The sequence below is a fragment of the Oryctolagus cuniculus genome, chromosome 4 (genome assembly GCF_051225735.1).
Source record: "Oryctolagus cuniculus isolate XC-2025 breed Fujian yellow rabbit chromosome 4, ASM5122573v1, whole genome shotgun sequence".
Lineage (NCBI taxonomy): Eukaryota > Metazoa > Chordata > Mammalia > Lagomorpha > Leporidae > Oryctolagus > Oryctolagus cuniculus.
The window spans coordinates 170,201,070-170,227,274 of NC_142870.1; the positions used below are offsets into that span (position 1 = coordinate 170,201,070).

Genomic DNA, 26,205 nt, shown 5'->3' on the forward strand with positions numbered 1-26,205 from the left:
AGAGATTTCTTTTGTTATTAAAGTATTTGCCAACTGTCCTTGATTGTGCCTTTCCCCAGCAGAGCCTGTAACACCCCTTTTCAGAAGGTGTTTCTGGTCCCCGCTCTGCAACCAGATCAGCCTCCTACTTCACACCTTCAGGCACTGTTAGCTCAGGCCCTTGGCACTTGCTGTTCCCTCCTTACCGGCTTGTTTTTAGCCAGCTCCTGTTCATTCACAAAACAGAAAACCTGAAGTTTTACTTTTCAGAGAGAGGAAAAGAAAATTATTTTTTTGATGGGGCCAGCGCTGTGGCGCAGCGGGTTAACGCCCTGGCCTGAAGTGCCGGTTCTAGTCCTGGCTACGCCACTTCCCATCCAGCTCTCTGCTGTGGCCTGGGAAAGCAGTAGAAGATGGCCCAAGTCCTTGGGCGCCTGCACCCACATGGGAGACCTGGAGGAGGCTCCTGGCTTCGAATTGGCGCAGCTTCAGCCATTGCAGCCAATTGGAGAGTGAACCATTGGATGGAAGACCTCTCTCTCTCTCTGCCTCTCCTTTCTCTGTGTAACTCTTTCAAATAAATAAATAAATCTTAAAAAAAAAGGAAAATTACTTTTTTGAAAGCTTTGCTTTTTATGGATTTATTTGCTTGGGACTAGCAAGAAAACAGTGAGCAAAGAGACCCAGTCTGCTGTGTCATGGAATTCAGAAATCTTTGGAGTCTTTTTTTTTTAAATTAAAGATTTGTTTGTTTATTTTGAAAGTCAGAGTTACAAAGGAAGGAAGAGAGAGAGAGGGGGAGGGAGGGAGGGATCGATCGATCGATCAATCGATCTTCTATCCACTAGTGGCCAGTGCTGGGCCAGGCTGAAGCCAGAAGCCAGGAATTTGATCCTGGTCTCCGTTTGACTTCTTTTTGTCTCCTAATCATAAAAAAGATGTTTAAGGGACACTCAGTTTCCTTCAGTGAATAATGCAAGAAAGACGGTGTTGACGTGGTGAACTTCCTAGGACCCTCATTTCTTCAGGGATTGGTTAAATGACTTATATCATTGCTTATAGCAGTATCTTGAACTTATGCTGAGAAATAAAGTTTCTATCTGTTATCATTCAGCTCCATTTCCCTGAACTTTTTGAAGTTTCTCGTAGGTTTCAGTGAACATATAGTGAATATCTTGAGGTGATGGCCACGTAGGGCAGACCTCATCCGTGTCTCCTGCTGTGACTTGAACTGTAACGGGAGCCTGTTAAGAGCATTCAGTGCTTAATACTTCAGAGGTAATTTCCTAATTACAAAAATACCCTTTGTAATCACAGTATAACTTTCAAAATCAGGAAATTGGTCTTGATTTTTTTTTAAAGATTTATTTATTTATTCAAAAGAGTTACACACAGAGAGGAGAGGCAGAGAGAGAGAGAGAGGTTTTCCATCTGCTGGTTCACTCCCCAGTTGGCTGCAACAGCTGGAGCTGGGCCGATCTGAAGCCAGGAGCTTCTTCCAGGTCTCCCATTCGGGTGCAGAGGCCCAAGGACTTGGGCCATCTTCTACTGCTTTCCTAGGCCACAGCAGAGAGCTGTCTAGGAAGTGGAGCAGCTGGACTCGAACCAGTGCCCATATGGCATGTCAGCACTGCAGGTGGTGGCTTTACCCACTCTGCCACAGCGCCGGCCCCAACCTTGATTTAATATTAGCATTTGTGATATTTTTTCAGATTTTTAAAAAAAGATTTATTTATTTTGAATGGCAGAGTTACAGAGAGGTAGAGACAGAGAGAGAGAGGTCTTTGATCCGCTGGTTCACTCCCCAGATGGCCGCAATGGCCGGAGCTGCGCCAGTCTGAAGCCAGGAGCCAGGAACTTCTTTTGGGTCTCCCACAAGGGTGCAGGGGCCCAAGGACTTGGCTGTCTTCTACTGCTTTCCCAGGTACAGCAGAGAGCTGGATCGGAAGTGGTGCAGCCGGGACTAGAACCAGTGCCCATATGTGATTGCCAGCTCTTCAGGCCAGGGCTTTAACCCACTGTGCCACATTGCCGGCCCCTATTTATTCAGAGTTTATTGATTTTCCTGACTATGTTGTTTATAGTTCCAGGGACTTATCTACGATTGTACATTGCATTTGTTTTTATATTTTTATTATTTTTAAAAATGATATTTATTTTTATGTGAAAGGCACAGTGAAAGAGAGGGAAAGATAAATAATGTCTACCTGCTCACTGGTTCACTCCCCAGATCCCTGCAATAGCCAGGGCTGGGCCAGGCCAAAGCCAGGAGCCCAGAACACCGTCTGGGTCTTCCACTTGAGTGGCAGGACTCAAGCACTTGGGCCATCACCTGTTGCCAACCTAGGTACATTATCAGGAGCTAGCTTGGAAGCAGAGTGGTTGGGACTTGAACTGGCCCTCCAGCATGGGGTGTGGGCATTCCAAGCTGCAGCTGACCACCCGCACGCAGCCTTGACCCCTGTGCTTTGCATTTAGCTGTTATAGCTCTGTAGGCTCCTTCAGTCTGGAACAGTTCTCAGTTTTCTCTTGTCTTTCATAACCTTCACATTTTTGAAAAATATAGACTAGTTACTTTGTAAGAATGTCCTTCAGTAGGATTTTGTGTCATATTTTCTTGTGATTTATGTATTTTTTGTATGGGTGTACCAAAGCACATTTTTTTTTTTTGGTGCATATCAGAAAAAACTTATTTGTTCTGTTTGTGGTGATGTTGACTTTTATCACTTGACCTTGCAGTTAATAATTATATTGAACAAATTTCTAAGTATTTCTGTGGGCAGATACTTTGAGATTGTATGATACGCTGTTGTCAAACTTTCATTGTTTTAACCTCATTGATTAATCTTATCAAAGTCAGGTATTATACCCTGAAAGATGTCAAAAACTGATTTTTCAGGGCCAGCACTGTAGTGCAGTGGGTTAAAGTCCTGGCCTGCAGCACCTGCATTCCATATGGGTGCGGGTTTGAGTCTTGGCTGCTCCACTTCCAGTCCAGTTCCCTGATAATGCCCCTGGGAAAGCAGCAGAAGATGGCGCAAGAGCTTGGGCCCCTGTACCCACATGGGAGACCTGGAAGAAGCTCCTGGCTTTGGCCTGGCCCAACCCCAGTCATTGCACCTATTTGGGGGAGTGAACCAGCAGATGGAAGACATCTCTTTGTCTCCTCCTCCCTCAGTAACTCTGCCTTTCAAATAAATAATATAAATCTAAAAAAAGTGATTTTTCTAATTCCGTTGTTTCCTTATTAGATTTTTTAGGTGGCATTGTACAATAAGGTGGTGCTTTCTCTGTTTACCTGATTATTTTATTTACTTCAGAATGGTGTTATTTCCCTTATTATGAATCGTCACTATTAAAATTTATCTCTACTTGGCTGCTGAGAGCCCCTTAAAGTGAGTTCCTGTGTCTTTTTACGTCTTCCTCATTTTCTTTTTTTTTTTTTTTTTTGACAGGCAGAGTGGACAGTGAGAGAGACAGAGAGGAAGGTCTTCCTTTGCCGTTGGTTCACCCTCCAATGGCTGCTGCGGCTGGCGCGCTGCGGCCGGCGCACCGCGCTGATCCGATGGCAGGAGCCAGGAGCCAGGTGCTTTTCCTGGTCTCCCATGGGGTGCAGGGCCCAAGCACTTGGGCCATCCTCCACTGCACTCCCAGGCCACAGCAGAGAGCTGGCCTGGAAGAGGGGCAACCGGGACAGAATCCAGTGCCCCGACCGGGACTAGAACCCGGTGTGCCGGCGCCGCTAGGCGGAGGATTAACCTAGTGAGCCGCAGCGCCGGCCTGTCTTCCTCATTTTCTGAGTGCTCCCTTAACTCAGGTGCAGCAAGATGATTCAGGATTGAGTCTTGCGTTTTCTCAGCCTTAGCCCTGGATCCAGGCTTTCTGTGAAGTGCACTTGCCCCCTTTCTAATGCAGAGCATTGTTTATGTGGACACTGTGAGATGGGGTACTGCTTCTAGGCCCTTTCCGCGTATACATTCAGGAAACACTTAGGAGTACATGCACCTCTTTCTGTTCTCTCCACTATGTTGAAAGATGATCTCACACTGAGGCCTTCCGTTTCATCAGAACCCCAGTTTATTCCAGCCTTCTCCCTGCTGTTTGCAGACCTTTTTTCTGACAGTGAGAAACGTGCCGTCATGATCTTCAGCGTGTTTACTTAATTACTGAGTTCTTCCTGCTTATAACCAAACTGATTGCCATGCCAGTCAGAAAACTTGGTTTCAGAAATGTTGGTCCTCTACCAACATACTCCAAAATAATCACTGGGAAGATAGCATCAGTGAGGAGGGTGAGGCATAGAGGGGCCCAGGGAGGAGGAAAGGGGCCATTAGAGAGCTTGGCCCCCTGGGCTGGCGTACCAGTGAGGAGGGGGACGCATAGGGGGACCCAGGGAAGGGGAAAAGGGCCATTAGAAAGCTTGGATCAGCAGGTTTAAGCTGCCTCCTGCAGTGCCAGTATTCTGTATGAACACTGGTTTGCATCCTGGCCGCTCCACTTCAGATCCAGCTCCTTGGGGAAGACGGTCCTAGAACTTGGGACCCTGCTACCCACATGGGAGACCCAGAAGGAGTTCCAGGCTCCTGGCCCAACCATTGCCGCCATTTGGGGAGTGAACTAGCAGATGGGAGATTCTCTCTCTCCCTGTCTCTCTGTAACTCTGCCTTTCAAATAAATAAATAAATAAATCCAAAGACACAGCAACAAAAGCATGGCCTTGTCCCCCTCTGCCTCCCTTTGTCCCTGATGAAGGAAAACATTGCTTTATGTTCATTGATCTTTCTGGAGGCTGTGTGGAGAATGGAGTGGAAAGAATGAGAAAGGAGACAGGGAGATTGGCCCGGAAACTTGGATTAGTCTACCTGGAAGAGGTGAGTTGTGTGAGTTTTGATGAGCTGTGTGGCCGTGGGGGAGATGAACAGAACTGGGCTCTCCTAAAGCATATTGGAGGTTGGTAAACCTGTTTATAACCAACAGTTTACTGGAGATGCTAATTTGTCCATTGGATATATCTTAACAGGAAATAGCATTTTAGGCCAAAAATTGGTTCCTGAGCAGGTCTTAGTTTGCATATTTTTCTGTGGGGTGGGTATGAGTGTTTTGTTCACAGTTGTTATGGAACACCCCCTGCAGACTTGGGTCTGGGTACCAAGTGCAGCAAGCTGATCGCTGACGCTGGGTGCACAGAGCAAGCAGCTGAACTCAGGGGAGATTAAGGGTGGGAATTTCACAGATCAGAGTTGGGGCTGAGCAGAGGGCGCTCAGCTTGTGTGCAGGCCTCTGGTTGGCCCACAGTGCGGGGGCTGCCTTTGGTGGGTCAGTGACAGGGCCCAGCATGTGCTTTTTGAGACAGCAGAGTAGACTCTGTTAAGCACAGTAGTATGCTGTGTGGTCAGGGCCTGGAGTTCCTGTTGCTTTGCCTTCAAGTAAATAAAAATAAGTAAGTGAACAGTGAAAGTTTTCAGAGTGGAGTCTGTCATTAGAATGTTAGCTGTGGAGGTGAGAATTGGGTTCTGTCTTTGTGATGGGGTGGCCTACCTTACTCTCATGCCACTCCCTTAATTAAGAGAGTTAATCTTTAGCAGGCAGTTGACTTGTGAATCATCACAGGGAAGCAGAGGAACTGTAAACCTGAGAGAGAGGTGGGGGCTGATAAAGTAGGCAGAAGCCTCAGGGTCAGAGGCTTGATTTCACACGGTTTTTCTCATTTTAATTTGTGTCAAAAAGACTAGCTTCATTAACCGTTAAATAGCTGATTGATTTTAATTTATAGGCCACTCAATGTAAGTATGAATAATTTTTGTATATTCATAAGCCAGTTGTATTGGCATAAACTTGTGTAATATTTAGGGCTGGTGGTCATTAATTTTGCTCTTTTTTTTTTTTTTTTAGATATTATGATCAGATTTGTTCCATTGAACCCAAATTCCCATTTTCTGAAAATCAGGTAAGTTTCTAATTTTGTTTTAAAGTTTTATGGTAACAGCAAGCAACCATTTCCCTTCCACTCATAGTATCATTTTATTGCAATTGGTGATGCTTTTTTTTTTTACTGTCATTAGGTTTTATGAGATATTTTCATATAAATTAGAAACTTTTAGATTTGATATGACTTTGTAGCCTTTTAAAGGAAGAGTCTCCTGGAATTCTGTGTATGTAATTTCTCATCCTGTGGAGCACTGGCCTGCATTTTATATTAAGGGGATCTATTATTGACTGATTAATACAATTTGTTGTGCCCTCTCCCTTGACTTTTACGGAATTCAGAAAACCGTAATTCAGGAAGAATTACTGTCAGTTTATATGCTTTAAAAATTATTTGCACAAATCACATTTATGTAAAAGTTGCAGATGTTTGTATGATTAGATGTTACACTACAAGAAGTCAACTTCATTTTCTCTTACAGGCTAAATGTTGAGAATACTGAGCTGTCTTACAGTCTTATTTGAGAGATTGATAAAAGTTTTAAAGTTTGTGGCACTTCGAACTTTCAGTTACAAAGGACTTTAAACATTGGTGTGCAAAAGTTTCTTAGGTGAAATAGTTAAGTGTTGAGATTTGCTTTAAAATACTGCAGGAGAAAAAGTGTGTGTGGCGTGTAAGTGGGGCGGGGAGTTGGGATAGGTGAACCGAGAAGGATAAAAGGCTGAAGCCGCTGATGGGTGCGTAGTTCATGATGGTTCTCTCTCTGCTTTTGTGAATGTTTGAAACTTCCCCTAATCCAGAGCTTAACATTTTTATATTGGATTGTAAAAATAATTTAAATGAGGCTAAGTTATTTTTAAACTTCATATGTGGTATACTCATTTTAGAAACAGAGAAGTATATAACTTTTTATTAAGTATAATTCAGAAAAATAAACAAATTGTGTATAGCCTGAATTTTCACAAAGTGAAAATGCAGGTAAGACCACCATATAGATTGAGAAACAAGATATTATCTAATCCTTTCCCTTCAAATTAACCATTCTCCAAGTCTGTTATCATGGAATAGTTGTTTTTTGCTTTATCTTCTGGGAAACCTTTAGCGCTTGTGTTTACTTGGCTTATTTGACAGCTCTTTATTAAGTACTTGTTCTGTTGAAGCCATTGTAATATATATTCATAAATATGAGAAAAGTAGTGTTTGATTACTGATGGAGAATGACTATTTGAAATATCCTATGGATGGTATTTTACTTGTTTGTTTGTTTTCATTTTTTTTGAAAGAATGACAGCGAGAGAGCGTGTGTGTGTGCACTGTTTTCCTTTGCTGATTCGTTCTCCCGTGTCCTCAGTGGGAGGGTTGGGCCGAGCTGCAGCTGGGGACCATCATCTGCTGCACCTCGGGGTGCATTAGCAGGAGGCTGGCAGCAGAGTAGCTGGGATGTGGGCTTCCCAAGTGGTAGCTTAGCTTGCCGCTCTGCAATCCTGCATCCTTTTGTGGGAAAGAAAGGTTGGTCAGGAGAAGGGAAGGAGGAGGAGTTGGCTGGGTAGAGAGGACAATGTTGTAGGCAGAGGGGGCTTTGTCCTTCTTCTCATGGGGGATTTTTCTTCAAAAGAGAATGAGCTCCAGAAAGGTGACATCATTTCCTGTTTTCTCTTACTCTCTGCAGATCTGCTTGACATTCACCTGGAAGGATGCTTTTGATAAAGGTTCACTTTTTGGAGGCTCTGTAAAATTAGGTATGTAATTTTTAATAAAAATGTAGTAAATTTGGCTGAAACATTTTGTATTATTTTTGGTTTTCAATTTAAAAATACTGTAAATACTAATTTTTTTTTTACATCTCATTTTCTTTTTCACTTGAACTTTTAGTGCAATTCTGAAATACTTGTAGAGAGCCTATGTCTTGCCAGGCACTGTCCTAGTTATAAAGATGAGTGAGCCAGTTGTGTTCCTTCTGCTTGGGAAGACAGTTGGGTCACTCTCAAATGTCTTATGCCTGTGAACCTCCCCATGGGAGCATGGGTGAGGAAGGTGTTAGTTCTACCTGTTGAATATGAGCAGTGGTTGGGTAGGACTTGAAGACTGAATTTGTTTTTTTCCTGGTAGAAAATAGCATTACAGGCACCACATCATAACTAAAAGTTAGAAGGGCAAAGGCTTTTTGATCTATCAGTTTGGGTGAGATAACTTCTCTGTGCTTAACTTCCTCATCTGTGAAGTGAGGATAATACTGTTTATCTCGTTGTGGATTACTGGGTGAATACATGTCAGGTCCTTAGAACAGCACTCAGTAGTGTTAGCTGTAGTAGATAATAATACTATGTAAGGTTATAACAATGTATTTAAGATTATATATATATATATATACATACCATATATATACTGTACTGTATGAGATATTTATGCCTTATAAATCAAATTGTAAACTTATATATAGCATACTATATGAGGTATATTACATATACTTTATATAGTACATTTATGTAGAGTTACTTATTTGTTATTTGAAGACAGAGTCAGAAAGAGACAGATAGAGATCACCCATCTACTGTTTTATTCCTGAATGCTTGCTGTAGCCGGGACTGGGCCAGGCCAAAACCCAGACTGGGAATTCAGAGTGTTCCTCTTGGGTGGCAGAGGCCCAGCTGCCTTGAGTCCTTATCCACTGCCTCTCAGGGTGCGCGTGAGCAAGAAGCTGGGATCGGGAGCAGAGCTGAGATCTGTCCCCAGGCAGTCTGAGACAGGATACACGCATTCCAGGCAGCATCTTAACTGCTGTATCAAACCCCACACTTACCTATCCTTTATATAGTACAGAGTGTGATATCCTGTGTGTACCTTATAAAGTTTATAGATAGAATATATATATTTAAAGAATTATTTATTTATTTGAAAGTCAGAGTTACACAGAGAGAGAAGGAAAGGCAGAACCATCTGCTGGTTCACTCCTCATTTGGCAGCAACTGCCAGAGCTGCACTGATCCGAAGCCAGGAGCCAGGAGCTTCTTCTGGGTCTCCCATGTGGGTGCAGGGACCCAAGCACTTGGGCCATCTTCTACTGCTTTCCCAGGCCATAGCAGAGAGCTGGATCAGAAGTGGAGCAGTTGTGACGCTAACTGCTTGCTCTCTATATGGGATGCTGGCACTGCAGGTGGTGGCTTTACCCACTACGTCACAGCACCAGCTCCGATAGAATATATATATATATACACACACACACATATACACATTTCATATTGGACATATATAGCATGCATATTATATTTTGTTTAAATGTAAAGTGTATATAATATATGCTGACGTATAGGCGAGGAAATGGAAATAACTGTTGTGTTACATAGTATATATTGTATATCTGTGTTATGATAATTGCTGTTACTGCTGGAGACCATGGCCTTGGAGCGGGGCTGGTGATACTGGAAAGGAGGTGGTGCAGAGTTGCAGATCTGTGCTTCTGGACTTGAACTCTTCCCCTCCTGTCTGTTAATAGCTTATGTTTTTCGAGCAGTTACTCCACTCAGGCACTGTGGAAGGGGCTTTACATCATTAGCTTTCTGTTTTTCCCAGTAGACCAAAGAGGAAAGGCACTGTTATTACCACTTGCGAAAAGCATTTTGAAAAGACTTAAGTGACTATCTAAGGCCACGTGGATAGGATTTAATGAAGCTGGGATCTGAATCCAGGAAACCTAACTCCAGGGACTAGAGACAGGCAGACCAGTTAGGAGACAAGTGGTCCAGAGAGATCATGAAGTTAGACAAGGTCATGCTGTAGGTCAGAGGAGAAGGGAGGAGTGAAAGGGATCTGGGGTGAAGGTGACTGGATTTGCTGTCATTCAGAAGGAAGAGCAGGAGGTGAGAGTTGATTCTGAGGTTTGGCCTGTGAATATTTATTCATTTTAATAGGTTGAGTTGACTTTTCTGTTCCATCTGAGTAGAAACTTCTCTGACATTTGGAAATAATGAGTTTAAAGTTTAAAAGAGTTAAAAATTTAGGTTTGGGAACAGTTATCATTAGGTGAAAATCAGGTTGTCCTCTCTGGCTGATAACAGGCAGAGAGAAGTGTGAAAGCCAGAGCTAGGGAATATAGTATTTAGGCTGAAAAGGAGGAAGTGGTTTCGTAAATGAGATTGAGAGAAAGCCTTCAGGTCTTAGGGGAACCATGGAAACAAGGAGACTTGGACAAGAATGCCAGAAGAGTCCCTTGTTTACCAAACTGCATGTGAATTACCTGGAGAAAATGTTAAAAATGCAGGTGTCTACTTAAAGATGAATCTTAAAAGATGGATTTGCAAAATATGCAAATGCTGCATGTGATAAGAGGAAATTTTGGGGTAGGGCACTGGATTTAGTGTCCTTAAAAATACCTCTAGGGGTAGACATTGTGGCACAGCAGGTTAACCACTGTTTGGGATGCCTGCATCTCATATCTGGCTGCTGGTTCCAGCCCAGCTTCCTGCTGATGTGCCTGGGATGCAGCAGATGATGACCCAATTACTTGGGTTCCTGTCACCCACATGGGAGACCTGGAAAGGGTTCTTTGCTCCTGACTTTGGCCTGGGGCGGTTCTGGCTGTTGTATGCATTTAGGATGCATTGGTTCACTAACCAGCAGATCGAAGATTGATCTCTCTCTCCCTCTCCTTTTCAAGTGAATTAATGAGTAAATAAATAAATTGCTAAAAAAATAGCTCCAGGAGACTTTTAGGATCACCTGGGGTTGGGACATCATTGGAAGAATCATTGTGGTGGAGGTCACTTTGCAAAGTTCGAGAGAAGTCACTGGATTTGGTAGAGAAATTTCGTTGGGGTGGGCTGCAGAAGCCAAAATGCATCAAGTGTTTATATGGAATTGCCTTCTCTGAGTAGAATCATGGAGTATTTGTCTTTTTGTGACTGGCTCATTTTGCTCAGGAAGACATCCTCAAAGCTCATCCATATTGTAGTGTATGGTTTTATACTGTTCTGTTGTACGTACCTCCTGTGTTTATCCATTCATCAGTTGAAGGTCACTGGGGATGCGTCACCATTGGCCCTTGTGGGTGATGTGCTATAAATGGGTATGCAAATACGTTTTCAAGGGCCTGCTCTCAGTTCTCTGGGGTATATACCTGGAAATGCAGTTGCTGGATCAAATGATGGTTCTATTTTTAATTTTTTGAGGTACTGCTTTTCACACTGTCTGCACCATTTTACTGCATGACTGAAAATGCACAAGGGTTCTACTTTCTCTAACACCCTCATAAACACTTGTTATTTTCTGTTGTTTTGTTTAATTGCAGTTATCTTAATGGATGTGAGGTACGCAGAGTCTTTAGATCAGGATTGCATTTTAGCCAAACTGATTTTCTGGCCCCCGGGAAACGTCCTGAGTGAGTGAGTGAGTGAAGCTCGGAGGGCCAGCCAGGAGTTGCTTGGCCTGGCTCAGTTTGGTTGTGAGGAGGAACTGCTTTAAGCCGGCGCCGCGGCTCACTAGGCTAATCCTCCGCCTGCGGCACCGGCACTCTGGGTTCTAGTCCCGGTCGGGGTGCCGGATTCTGTCCTGGTTGCCCCTCTTCAGGCCAGCTCTCTGCTGTGGCCAGGGAGTGCAGTGGAGGATGGCCCAAGTGCTTGGGCCCTGCACCCCATGGGAGACCAGGAGAAGTACCTGGCTCCTGGCTTTGGATTAGCGCGATGCGCTGGCCGCAGCACACCGGCCACAGCGGCCATTGGAGGGTGAACCAACGACAAAAAGGAAGACCTTTCTCTCTTGTCTCTCTCTCTCTCTCTCACTGTCCACTCTGCCTGTCAAAAAAAAAAAAAGAAAAAAAAGAGGAACTGCTTTAAATGTGGTGGGGAGATGTAATTTTGAGAGGTGATAGAGAAGTGGAAGGCATTTATTCGAATTTAAGAAATTAAGCCAGAAAAGACTTGAGAATGACTGTAAAGGAAATGTGGATTCAGGAGGAGAGAGGATAATTTATCCACCTTTTAAATTTTAGGTGATGGGACTGTTGTAGAAATGGGTGGTAGGGCAGCTCAAAACACGGGAGCGTGGTAGGTGAGAACACAGGTCTGGAAACTTGTTTCTGTGAGGGCCATGGGACAGAGGTCATAGTATTGCTCTTTGAAACATTCATTTTTAGAAAAAATAATCTGATAAATTTTTCCTTCTCAATTTTTTGCAGCTCTTGCAAGCTTAGGATATGAAAAGAGCTGTGTGTTGTTCAATTGTGCAGCCTTAGCTAGCCAGATTGCAGCAGAACAGAACCTGGATAACGATGAAGGATTGAAAATCGCTGCTAAGCATTACCAGGTATGCAGAAAAGGAGTTCCTACCTAATGGTCAACACTAAGGGGGTTCCACTGAACATCATTCACATTTAGGTTTGTGGATGCTTCTTTACACAGCAGATGTTTTCGTGAAAAGTAATGTACTTTTAAAAATGGATTCCTAACCGTTGAAGCCCTTCCTAAACTGCCTGTAGACCAGGTCTGTTTTCCCTTGTCATTGTATACCCAGCACCTAGCACAGTGCCTGGCACGTGATAGACGCTCTGTAAATGTTGGCTGAACAAAAATGATTGGATCTATGAGAAATCTCATATGTTCTGGATAAATCCCTTTTAAATGAGTGAATTCATTTAAAAAGATCTGCACATTATTTTACTATGTTTTCTTAGAGTGCGACACCTAAGTTTTCACTGGTGTCACAAAAATTGAGCTTAACTTTTAAATATGTGGAGAGGCCAGTTTAACTGTAGTCAGTCACACATGCACTTGTTTGTGAAATGGCTAAATCTATATTTTAGATACTGATTGTTTACTAATTGACAAGTTTGTAGCAGCTTATTTACTCAGCTTTTTAAATTCGGTTATAAAACAAGTGATTATTATTAAGTGATATTATATGATTGTGTTTCCATATTTTATATTACTTCATAATTTGCAAAGTGTTTATGTACCTTATTTGACTGTCAGGTAAATCTTGTGTGTGATTCATGTTATATAATGTCATTCATTGCCACTTTACTAATGAGATGACTAAAGTCAGAAGTATTAATAAAGTCCACTTGGGTTTCAGATGTTGTGATTCCAAATTTCACGGAATTCCAAATGTACCTTATGCCTCCCTGTGGAAGTTGCTTGTTTCAGAGGTCCAGTCTGGTTTTTCCCATTGTTTAAGTTGACGGGACAGGCGAGGAATGTTGTTTTTTTAAAGAGAAAGGAAAGTATACTTTAATCAAACATGCTCCAAAATGTGGCATACAGTTTTGGATGAGCATAAATGATGTATAGAATTGTTTCTTTTGAAACCACAAATAAATGGGAAATATATTCTTTAAATATTTTATTTATTTATTTATTTGAGAGGTAGAGTTACAGACAGAGGGAGAAGATAGACAGAAAGGTCTTCCAGTGCTGATCTACTCCTCAAATGGCCGCAGCAGCTGGAGCTGTGCCGATCTGAAGCCAGGAGCCAGGAGCTTCTTCCGGGTCTCCTACACGGGTGCAGAGGCCCAAGCACTTGGGCCATCCTCCGCTGCTTTCCCAGGCCATAGCAGAGAGCTGGATCAGAAGAGGAGTAGCTGGGACATGAACTTGTGCTTATATGGGATTGGTGCCGAAGGCAGAGGCTTAGCCTACGCAACAGCGCTGGCCTATATGTTTTAAAATGTGAAAGTGAAATTATTTAGCTCTCTGTATAGAGATTGTTGTCAGTTGTTGAGGGAACATTGCACTTTGTGAGTGTTCCTAGCAAGTCACTTAGTGTGATAAGAGAGCTGATGGTATCAGACCAAGTTCCTTAGCCAGGCTGCCTGTCACCTGGTCCCTGTCTGCTCTTGGGCAAGTACTTGAAACGCTCTGGACCTCTAGTTACTCATCTCTAAATGAAAGACACCAGCTTATCTCTCCTTAAAGACAGTCTACTTATGTAGTATTACATGGCTGCATAAAATACAGTGTTCATTTTAATGTAGTTAGCTTTTAGTTCTCTTTCTATAACCTGTAGCCTGCCTATATAACATTTATTTATTTTAAGTCATAGAGTTAGAGAGGAGGAAGAGAGAGAGTCCATGTGACTACAGTGGCCAGAGCTGAGCCAGGGTGAGGCCAGGAGCTTCATCCTGTTCTTTTGTGTTGGTGGCAGGGGACCAAGCACTTGGGCGGTCTTGGGCTGCTTTTCCCAGGCCATCAGCAAGGAGCTGGGTCAGAAGTGGAGCAGCTGGGACTTAAACCTGCACACTGGTGGGGTGCTGGCACTGCAGGTTGCGGCTTAACCCGCTGTCCCACAATCCTGACTGCTTCCTCTTACATATTTTTCTTTTTTAGGATTTATTTATTTATTTGAAAGTCAGAGTTACACAGAGAGAGAAGAAAAGGCAGAGAGAGGGTGAGGGAGAGAGGGAGGTTGGTTGGTTGGTCTGCGATCTGCTGGTTTACTCCCCAATTGGCCACAATGAGCGGAGCTGCACCTATCCAAAGCCAGAAGCCAGGAGCTTCTTATGGGTCTCCCACGTGGGTTCAAGGGCCCAAGGACTTGGGCCATCTTGCACTGCTTTCCCAGGCCATAGCAGAGAGCTGGATCGGAAGTAGAGTAGCTGAGACTTGAACTGGCGCCCTTATGGGATGCCGGCACTGCAGGTGGCAGCTTTACTCGATATGCCACAGCACTGGCCTCTCCTCTTACATTTTTTAATTCCATACTGACTTCTTCCATTTTCCCAGTGTCACTTGTTTCATAAAAGCAAAGTTATTTTGATATTAGCCTTGACATTATATAATTGGCAACAAAAAATCTGTGATGCCAAACAGAAATCATTTGCAGTAGAAGTAGAAGTAGTGTTACTTCTCAGAAGACTAGGTGTCTGTGTTCCTGGGGATTGCTCCTAAGCACAGCATGCCTAACTGTTTGAAAGGTGAATCAGACCAAAGCAAGAGCATTTCAGTACTGAAACCATTTTAATCGTGTTTTATTCTTGCCTTTATTTTTATGTTTTGAGGAAGTATATCTAAAAATAAGGTTAATCAATTTGTCCTATTTGCTTTTCTCATAATTTGCTTTTAATCTTTGTTCAGTCTCTTGTTACTTAGAGAATTTTGGAAAGGTACTGTTACTCCATATAGGTCAGGTGTTGTGGATTGGTTTTACACAGCACGAAAATTTAAATAACTGTATAGTAACTGTTAACTGAGTTAATACTTGAAGTGATTTTTGTAACTAGAAAATTTTCCTAGAGTTTAAAGGAACTTTTTTTCCTCCTTTAGTTTGCTAGTGGTGCCTTTTTACACATTAAGGAGACTGTGTTATCTGCCTTAAACCGAGAGCCTACTGTGGACCTATCTCCAGATACTGTCGGGACCCTCAGTCTTATTATGCTGGCACAGGCTCAAGAAGTATTTTTTTTAAAAGCTACAAGAGGTAATTCTGATTTATTCTCTATCTTATTACATGTGAAAAGATGTTATAGTCTGTTAAACTAAGAAGGTGATTATAGAATGTTCAGATTAGAGCTTTCTGTTTTGAACTTGATGTGTGGATATTGAACATTTTCGTCTTTGCTGTTTTGAGCTTGTGGCATACATGTACATGTAAGACAGTAGTATGTGTTTGAATTAAAGTTGGCGATGGTCTTCAATCACTGGACGCGAGAAGAATGTGTATGTGTGTTTGTAATGTGTCAGACATTTCTTTCATTCAGCAGGTGTTTATTGGATGGCCACTGTGTGCTTCTCACTGTTCCAGTGTCTACGTTAACAGAGTTAGCCGAAAAACAAGGCCTGTTTTTAGGAAGCTTACATTTTTAGGGTGGGGAGACGACAAGAAATGAAGTAGCCAAATTAATTCCAGGGAGAGAAATGCTCTGAAGAAAATAAGAACTATATAATATAGCTGCTTGTGATCTGCCTGTGGGATGGGGCTACAGGGTGAATGGTGCTAATTTTAGATTCATGAGTCAAGGTTTCTTTGAGGAGGTCTCTGACCTCGACCTAAGTGACAGGGAGAAGCCGTGCAAGCAGAGTCCCGTGAGTGAGAGAAGAACGATTTCTTAGAAGGCACACGTGTAAGCTCGTATGAGAGTGTGGAATGTGTGCTAAGTGAGTGCAGAGAAACTGAAAGTAAGCAGCAGTCATTGTGTAGAGGAGGTGTGAACTGGTCTAAGTTTTTCTTTTAAATTAGAAGCTTATATTGAGGTACAGTTCCTATCTGTTCAAATTCACCCTTTTAAAGTATACAGTTCTCTGGTTTTTAATAGATTCACAGTTTTACAACCAATACCAATATTGTATTTGAGAACATTATCGTCACTTTCAGGAGAGACCTTATATCTGTTAGCAGTCACACTCTCATTCTTCTGCCCGGCTGCTAGCAGCCACCAGTCTGTTTTCTGTCTCTGGATTTGCCTGTGAATAATCGAGCTTTATGTGGAAAACTCGATTTTATCAGTAAGTTTGTTTTTAAGTGTTCATACTTTTGATCTCAAGGTTTAAACTAAGTCATAGATTATGTCAAATTTATTTTATTTCTCATGGTCTATTTTAATTTTTATTCCAGATAAAATGAAGGATGCCATCATAGCTAAGCTGGCTAATCAGGCTGCAGATTATTTTGGCGATGCCTTCAAACAGTGCCAGTACAAAGACACTCTCCCCAAGGTCAGTTACTGTTTTATAAACAGTTGGTTATTCTGCATGTGGAAATACTTGGACACCTTTGTATACAAGAAGCAAATTAAAAATGATAACAATAAGAAATGTGGGATTGTAATAGAGACATTTGAAGAATGTGTTTGTAGAAACACATTTTTAAATTTAAGATGCATGAACAGTTCTTTTGTGTTTAGGGGATGTCTTTGTCTTTATCCTTTACTAAACATTTTTTCTTAAGCTAAAACTCTTTGAAAAGCTTTGGCCATCTACCTTAAAATGATTGCATCAAATGAAAGCATTGTGGTTCTGTAGCATTGGTGGTTTGGTACAAGCATGAATACATGAGCATGTGGGTTATTCACACTTTTTAATTATTGTCCTGTTTTCTTAAAGATGAGACTTAAAGCGCAAAGACAGACATACAGAACAAAGGAAAAGAAAGCTTAACAAACCGTCTGTTACTTTGATTAGAATTCAGTTTTGCCAGCAGGGATAGAAAATTGGGCTGCCAATGGACAGCTAAGGAAAAGCAACCATCTTAAACCACATATCACAGGAAGTATGTTTTAATGTAAACTTTTTTTTTTTTTTTGGACAGGCATAGTTAGAGAGAGAGAGAGTGAGAGTCTTCCTTCCTCTGGTTCACCCCCCAAATGGCCGCTACGGCTGGCGCTGTGCCGATCCAAAGTCAGGAGCCAGATGCTTCCTCCTGGTCTCCCATGGGGTGAGGGCCCAAGCACTTGGGCCATCCTCATCCTCCACTGCCTTCCCGGGCCACAGCGGAGAGCTGGACTGGAAGAGGAGCAACCGGGACAGAATCTGGTGCCCCGACCGGGACTAGAACCCAGGGTGCTGGTGCCACAGGCGGAGGATTAGCCTAGTGAGCCACGGTGCAGGCCTAATGCAAACTTGCCTGAAGTGGCATTGAGTGATGATCATTTGCAGATGACTAGACTGACAAATATGGATTGGTTAAGAAAGCAAACTTAGACTGAAATGTTTAGCTACTGTTGAGAAATGTTGAAAGAATGAACCTCATTTCTATAGTAGCATGTGGTTTTACATGATTTTTGTAGTGAAGTTTATGGACTTTATGTCACATTCAGAAATTTTCATAAATTATGATTGCAGACAACTTTAGTGGGAAGTAAAAATATACCCGAGTACATCAGCAGTATACCTTAGTTAGAAACGGAACAGGAAGGAATTAATGTGAGGATTCTTGGGGGCTTAACGTATACCAAGAACCTAACAGAAATTTGCCCAGGACTCTTGAAAAGAGACTTGGGATCTCCTGTCACCTCTTCTTCATCTGAAAGACCTCACATTCAGCCGCACAGTTTACCTACATCCTGTTGGGCCATTAGTTCAGTCCTGTCATGGAGAGAAGAGTGTCGTCTACAAAGACTTGGAAGCTACCTCTGCAGCGTTCCTGGGATTCCTTGGAAATCTCCTGTTTAAATGCCAGGTTGCTCCAGCCTTGAGAAGCGCATGAGTGCATTTGAGGTTTAGATGTCTTTTAGTTTCTCCTTTTTACCGGTTAAGCTCATAAGGCATTTTCATATTCTAGTTAGAGAAAACTGGAATCTACACGTAGTGGTCAGGAAGCTAGGAAATTATTCATGGAGAGCCAGGAAGGCATCCAGGCAGTAACTTAGTTTTCTCATATCCTTGTCTAGACCTTGACTGTCTAGTGTATGAGCATTTATCGGATTTTTTTTATATTATGTCCATCCTAAAAACAGTGAGATTTGAGGCTAGGATTTGGCAGTTTGAAGAGCTTCTGTCACTGTAACTGCTTTTCTGGGACATGTCTTTGGATTTTTGAACGAAATTTGTTTTGATTGGAATTGTTTTCTAGAACAAACTAGCAAAAATTATATTCTCATATCATCAGTCACTACTGGAGTGTATTTATCTGATTGTGATGTGTTTTTGAGTATGTGATAATGCTGCGTTACTGTTTGTGTGATACAGGATCCTTTTTATATGGCTATAGTCACCTTTATTAAGTCTCTTAGCATACGAATTTAAGTGAGAACTCAATTTACTGTCTTTTGTCTTTTAAACCTGATGACACAGTCAGCTATAGAGCAGTTTCATTAGTATATGTGAGTAATGGTGGTTTAGTTAACTCCAAGGGCTGGGTAAGGGCTCACAAGAAAGCTTCTAAAGTCCTGTGCGTGATAATCCTCTGTGAATGTCCATCCTGCTTCTCTTTCTAATGCATGCATTCCTTTCTCCTTTGTAAACAAAATGTTGACTTCATGGCTCTATTAAGTGTAAGAACCTAAATTGGCTTGAATGAACAGTTTTTTAAAAAAACAAACCTTCATTTTACTTGGAAGAAAAAAATGGAATCCATAGGATTCAGTCTTTGCCAGATCATGTGGTCTTCTCTGTTTACACCTAATGACTAACCTGTCTCTAAGCCATTAATGGGGTGATTCTAATTCCTGTCTCCTTTCCCTTTTCTTCCTGCATCCCGTGTTGTCTGTGGTGGTTTGTGTGGTTGGACTCTCCCCTGGTCAGTATTTTTATTTCCAGGAGGTGTTCCCTGTCTTGGCTGCAAAGCACTGTATCATGCAGGCCAATGCTGAATACCACCAGTCTATCCTGGCAAAACAGCAGAAGAAATTTGGAGAAGAAATAGCAAGGTTACAGGTGAGTCTCCTGCTAATAGATTTTTTAAAAAAAGATTTAATTTAAAAGGCAGAGTTAACAGAGAGGAACACACACACACACACACACACACATGCACACACACAGGGAAGGAGGGATGGAGGGAGGGAGGGAGGGAGATCTTCCATTCACTGGTTTACTCCCCAAACGGCCACAATGGCTGAGGCTGGGCCAGGCCAGAGCCAGGAATTTCATCCAGGTCTCCCTTGTAGGTGCAGGGGCTCAAGCACTTGGGTCATCTTCGCAGCTTTTCCAGGTGCATTAACAGGGAGCTGGATCGGGAGTGGAGCAGCTGGGACTGTAACCTGTGTGCCAGGTGGCTGTTTAACCTGCTGCGCCACAATGCTGTCCCAGTCCCTGGTAACATACTTAAGTAACTTGGATCTCCAGTTATTTTTCTGGAAGTCTTTCGTTTTATCTTAACAAAATTTATGCAAAATTTGCATTTAATTTTCTTACCCATGTTTATTGCAATGTAAATTCCCGTACTCCAGGAAGATGCGCAGTGCTTAACTTGGGAACTAGGCTTTTTTTAAACTGGAACATGTGGTTCCACAGCTTGACGAGGACAGTGGTAGTCTTTCTGTGGCTGTCCTTCGGTATCTTGTTTGTGTCTTGTAAATAGCAGAGTACCTTCCATGCTGCTGGCATTAGGGTTGTCAGAAACTCGCTGTGACATCTGGACAACGTTGCAGCAGGAGTTGTTGGTGTTTTTGGATTGGTAAGCAGAGGATAGGAGAGGACTGCTAGGGACATTCAGACGCGGATTGGAGATACTGTGGTGGTGTTCAGTCAGCTCAGGAGTAGTATTCTCATGAGAAAACACACTTGCAAGATCAGAGAAAGACTTATTTTTTATGACTTGGATTTTTTCTTTTTGGTAAAGATTTATTTTTAAAATTTATTTGAAAGGCAGAGAGGAGTGGGGGAGGCAGAAGAGGGAGAGGGACAGAGGGAAGGGGAGGGAGGGAGAGAGAGATTGATCTTCTATCCACTGGTTCACCTTCCAGATGGCTGCAATGGCTGGGGTTGGGCCAGACCAAAGCCAGGAGCCCAGAGCTGCTTCTGGGTCTCCCGTGTGGGTATAGGGGCCAACCATTTCAGCTGTCTTCTGCTGCTTTCCCAGGCACATTAGCTGGGAGCTGGATGGGAAGTGGAGCAGTGGGGTCTAAGCTGGTGTCCATGCGGTATGCCAGCACTGCAGGTGGTGGGTTAACCCACTGCACCACAGTACCAACCCCAAGATTCAGGTTTTTGAATGTTTATGAATTTATATATTCAGATTATGAATAAAGTAATTGTTGCTTATAGTAACTTAGATTTTTGTTAAAAAGTGCTGCTGATCAAGGAATTTCTCTGGGAAGGATTTTTTTTTTAAATGAAGCTTAGTTTTTTTTTTTTTTTTTTTTTTCCTTTGGGAGATTATGGAACTAGTAGACTCAAGAGATTTATTTACTTTCTAGCAAACTGTGAGAGAAGAGAAGAGTTCTTTTGCAATTTTAATCTAATTTTTAAATATTTTGGAAAAAGGAAGCTATTTTAAACCTACGCAGTGAGAGGCAATGATTTTTGCTCATTGCAGATGCATAATTTGTAGCTCAGTCTTACAGCTTACTCATAGGTCAGAGGTTAGCACGTAACATAAACAGTGATCAGTATCTCAGAGGGCAGGTCCTCTTTTCCAGTGAGCATGAAATGTTTTTTAAGTTGATTTGAGTTCACAAAGAGGCAAACAGAACAATAAAGACAACGGAAAAAAAGAAGATGTCCAACAACTATTTTCTGTAGCTTCTCACTCAGCAGAGAAGGGTACCCCATGAGTCTGAGCGACTTTCTGGTCATTACTTCCAGCAAAAGGAAGAAACTTGCTGTTCATATGCAAACAGAAACTAAAACGGAATCAGTAGACAAAATGGCAGCACAGGTGAAATGATTGCTTGCGTTGCTTCTGGAGCCAAAAAAAAAATTGAATCTGGGCTTAAATAGTTCGTGAGTAGTACTGTTGGGATAGTGCAATTTATTTGGCTATAGAAAGTGGTTCCTTATCGGTCTTAGAGGAATCGCCTAAACTGTCAAAGTGCAATTTTAAAAGGTTATAAAAACATATAGCTATTAAGATACAAAGCCATGACTCATGTAGAATAATTAGCTCACAGAGATAATAGGAATTCAGGGGGTTTTCTTTATTTTGAGACATGTACTATGAGATGTTTAGGGATGAGAGATCATGACTTTTGAACTTTGCTTTCATATGGTTCTGCAGCAAAAAGGGACATATTATGGATACGTATGGGAAAGACCTAAAGCAAATGTACAAAATGGTAATGTTAACCCTAGGAAGAGGTTGTACTGTTACTCATTGTCCTTTCAGTTTTTTTCCATTCTGTTGTCTAATTCTTTCCACATGTCTATGATTGTGGTGATGGTAGTGATCTCATTTAATATCTGCTTCTAGGAATGTTTAATATTTTTCTACTAAGCATGACTAGCTTTAAGGGTTAAGATTTTTATTATGTATACCTATTTCTATTTTATACTAAGATTATAAAAATCAAAAATACTGAATTTATCAAATACTTCTTCAATGTCTAAGGAGATTTTGAGTTTTTAAAACTAATTTGGGGTCGGCGCCGTGGCTCACTAGGCTAATCCTCCGCCTTGCGGCGCTGGCACACCAGGTTCTAGTCTCGGTCGGGGCACTGGATTCTGTCCCGGTTGCCCCTCTTCCAGGCCAGCTCTCTGCTGTGGCCCAGGAGTGCAGTGGAGGATGGCCCAAGTGCTTGGGCCCTGCACCCCATGGGAGACCAGGATAAGTACCTGGCTCCTGCCATCGGATCAGTGCGGTGCGCTCGCCGCAGCGCGCTGGCCGTAGCGCGCTGGCTGTGGCGGCCATTGGAGGGTGAACCAACGGCAAAGGAAGACCTTTCTCTCTGTCTCTCTCTCTCTCTCTCACTGTCCACTCTGCCTGTCAAAAAAAAAAAAAAAAAAAAAAAAAAAAAAAAAAAAACCAAAAAAAAAAAAAAAACTAATTTGGAGAATGACTTAGATTTTTCAGTTAAATAATTTTTATATTCTTGTAATTTTGGTGTTTTAAGACTTGCTTTATCTCTTCATCTGGTTATTTTATATAGATTATATAATCCTTAAATGTATTTTAATATATTTTCTAACTGTGATAAACCAATTATGCTTAAATCTTCTATAGTCTTTATTAATCTTGTATATTTTTTGTTCACTTGATCCAGTGATTCCTGAGGCAAGAGTGTTAAAATCTTCTATTTTGATACAGAGAACTCATTTCTCATTATAATTGCTTACATAGAGACTAGTAAATGCAAATTTATGAATTATTTTGTAATTTCTGACAAATTGGCAAATGTCAAAACGTGAACTTTTGAATTTATCCCTAACAGTCTTTCTGGCTTTAGTGTCTGTTTTATGTATAAGGCCAAACTTTAAAGTAATCTGATTGTTGCTGAAGTGACATGTTGCATTGTTGGCTTCCTGCATCGCGGGATAACGTTTTTCTGATTTATCCTTAGATGAAGGGTATAGCCCTCTGAGGTGTCTGCCTTCATGTGACGGGGTAAAGGAGGCTATCTCAGCTCTGTTTCAGCACTGCTAGGCCCTTATCCTGGTCTCCACGAGGGCATTTCTGTGTTGTAATTGTTACTTATTTGGGTTACAGAAATAACCCAGTAGCCACCTTCCTCAATGTCGGTTTTTACTGACTGGCTGATGGATTTCTTTACTACCTTGGGAACTCACCGCTGGGTTTGAAGGGAGATTGCTATGTATCTCACTGGTGTGTTTAAAGGGAGACTGCTATGTATTTTCTTTCAGTTTTTGTGTATATTGTGATGGAAGAATTTCCAGATTATCCCATCAGCCATAATCCTGTAAAGTCCTCAAATTAAAGATTTTCTTTTTCAAACCCTTGTGTGATGAAGCGAGAAAGACCATGTTTTTCCCTCCATTTTTAGCATGCAGCGGAATTGATTAAGACAGTGGCATCTCGCTATGATGAATACGTCAGTGTAAAGGATTTTTCTGACAAAATCAGCCGTGCCCTTACTGCAGCAAAGAAGGATAATGACTTCATTTATCATGATCGAGTTCCAGACCTTAAAGATCTAGATCCCATTGGCAAAGCCACACTTGTGAAATCTACCCCTGTCAATGTACCTATCAGCCAGAAATTTACTGGTACGTCAATTGTTGAAGTATGCTTTAATCTCACTCGTCCTTTCTCCAGTTTCAACTGTATTTTCTAGCTAAAAACAACAGTTGCTGTCCTATGCTTTGAGTATAATTTTCATTCTTGTTACTCAAAGTGAATATGAGAATAAAAAATTAAGTATTGTCTGTGTTCCTAAATCTGTTTATATGAAATATGTTAAACTTGTATAGCTTAACTGAAATTTTTTAAAAATTAAAAAATTAAGTGTTGTATTTTCAGCAGAATTTAAAAATGAAAGGTAAACAAATGCATGAAAAGCATACAAGAGAGAGAACTTGAAATTATGAACAAGACTTTAAAAAAAAGATTTATTTATTTGAAAGGATTAGAGAGAGAGACTGATTCTCCATCTTCTGGTTCAGTCCTCGGATGGCTACCTTGGCTGGGGCTGGGAAGTGGCAAGGGCCCAAGCGCTTGGGCCATCTTCTGCTACTTTCCTTTGGCCATTAGCAGGGAGCAAGATTGGAAAGTGGAACAGCTGGGTCTCAAACTGGTGCCCGTATGGGATGCTGGTGTCACAAGATGATAGCTTTACCTGCTATGTTATAACACTAGCCCCTGATCAAGACTTTAAACAAGTACTTGCCGTTTTAACATTTATTAGGTTTTTTAAAGATTTACTTGTTTTTTAAGGTAGGACAAGAGTGAGACATACACACACACACACACACATCTTCCATCTGCTGGCTCATTCTCTGAGTGGCCTCAAGAGCCAGGGATAGGTCAGGCTGAAGCCAGGACCCAGGAACTCCATCCTGTCTCCCAAGTACTTGAGCCATAGTCTGCTGCCTTTCCAGATGCGTTAGCAGGAAGCTGGATTGGAAGCAGAGCAGCCAGAATGGGATGTCACTTTGTGACTCCTGTATGGGACGTCAGCTTTGCAAGTGGCAGCTTAATCTGCTGTGCCACAGCGTTGGTCCCTGTTACGTTATTTAAGATGTTGTCATTAGAAACAAATGTGCATAAATATTTCTTAAAACATGTAAATATCTGGAGTCATATTTGTATCATAAAGTAATTGTTAAAATATTCTTGGCTATCATAGATTTGTGCAGGATATGGTAGCTTGTAGCTGAGATCCCAAGGATAATATTCCAGCTTACTGGAACAGCATGACTCTTTTAAGCACTTTTCAAATAGTGCTTTTCAAACAAAGAAGTAAGTATCTGGTTTGCTTTGCAGAGTAGGTCTATATGAGGTGGGTATTATTGTTACTCCCATTTGAGGAGATTTAAGGAATTTTTCCAAGGTCACAAGTTAGGAAATGTTGGGGCCAGAACTTGAATATTGGCACTGTGGCCTACTCCTTTTAATCAGCAAGTGGATAATGTCACTGAGGGTCCCTTACACTCAAGGAGAAACATTTTATACAAGGAAAAGGCTTTCGGTCTGGCCGCCGGGCATCTAGTGGTCTGAGGAGTCCCCCTGTCTTTGTGCTTTCCAGTAGCAATGTCCGTGTGGACCTTTAAATATCTGTAGGTGTATTGGAAAGAAAATATGAAGTTAGTCTTACAGTTTGAATTTCTGTCCTAAACCTTTACTGAAGTGTCCATTCCTAACTTCAGATCTGTTTGAGAAGATGGTTCCCGTGTCAGTTCAACAGTCTCTGGCTGCCTACAACCAGAGGAAAGCTGATTTGGTTAACAGATCAATCGCTCAAATGAGAGAAGCCACGACTTTGGCAAATGGGTATGTAGAGCCTAACCTTCATGAATTTGTCTCTGAAGTTCTAAATCTCTCTGTTCGGTTGTTCATCAGGTACTTCATGAACAGTTCAGTTTTCTCAGGTTGGAGTGACATGTCAAGGAGATAGAAACGGTAAATGTAGATACGCACACACTTTTTGGGGAAATTGTGTTTAAAAGCCCTAGCAAATACATTACAGAAATTCAATTACAGAAGTAAGGTGAGGATGTTTGATTACTAGTTTATTTACTTACATAAAAATTTTAAATTTATTTTCATTTATTTTTATTTGAGAGAGAGAGAGAGAAAGAGAAAGGTTGCATCTACTGGTTCTTTCCCCACATGGCCTGCAGCTGCTGGGGCTGGGCCAGGCTGAGGCCAGGAGCCAGGAACTCCATCCAGGTCTCCAGTGTGGGTGGCAGGGACCCAACTAATTGAGTCACTAGCTGCCTGCCTCCAGGGTGTGCCTTAGTAGAAGGTTGGAATGAGAAGTGGGAGGTGGGACTCAGGCCAGGCATTCTGATGAGAGACACTGGTATTCCACGAGGCATCTTCCCCATTGCCACATGCCAGCTGTGCTGGTTTGTTTTATTAAAGAGGTGTTTGGAGGAAATGAGAAGTAGAAATGAAACGTTTTTCCTCAGAGGTTCGTCCATGTTGTGTGCGTTGTTTTGATCCTTTTCGTTGCTGAGCAGTATTCTACTTCAGGACATCCCTGCAGTTTGTTCACTCTCACCGTTGACTACATTTCAGTTGCTGTGTACATTTACGAGCAGATGTTGTGTAGACATGTTATCATTCTCTTTGTTTTCCAAAGTGGTTGTTCAATTTTATGTTCCTGCCTGTACTGTTTGAGAAATGTAGTTGCTATACATCCTCACCAGCACTTATTACTGTCAATATTTTTAATTTTAGCATTTGTGTGTGTGTGTATGTGTGTGTACAGCAGAATCTTCTCATGGTTTAATTTGCATTCTCCTAATTACTAATGTGGAACAACCTTTCATGTGTTGATTAGCTATTCCTACATCTTTTGTGGAGGGTGTATGAGTTTTTCC

At 41.8% G+C, this 26,205-nt stretch overlaps 1 protein-coding gene across 4 annotated transcripts in view; it reads left to right on the plus strand.

The window, feature by feature from the left end:
- The window catches only part of PDCD6IP (programmed cell death 6 interacting protein), a 77,131-nt gene that overhangs the window by 9,831 nt on the left and 41,095 nt on the right, over positions 1-26,205 (plus strand). For 2 of the 4 annotated variants that reach the window (XM_051818592.3, XM_051818594.3), the window contains exons 2-9: positions 5,872-5,926; positions 7,575-7,644; positions 12,075-12,202; positions 15,157-15,310; positions 16,445-16,545; positions 19,072-19,203; positions 23,205-23,427; positions 25,027-25,150. In XM_051818592.3, coding sequence (XP_051674552.1) covers positions 5,872-5,926; positions 7,575-7,644; positions 12,075-12,202; positions 15,157-15,310; positions 16,445-16,545; positions 19,072-19,203; positions 23,205-23,427; positions 25,027-25,150 — 987 coding nt within the window. The remainder of the gene's footprint in view (positions 1-5,871; positions 5,927-7,574; positions 7,645-12,074; positions 12,203-15,156; positions 15,311-16,444; positions 16,546-19,071; positions 19,204-23,204; positions 23,428-25,026; positions 25,151-26,205) is intronic. The other 2 variants (XM_051818593.3, XM_070072930.2) reach the window with 1 other exon arrangement.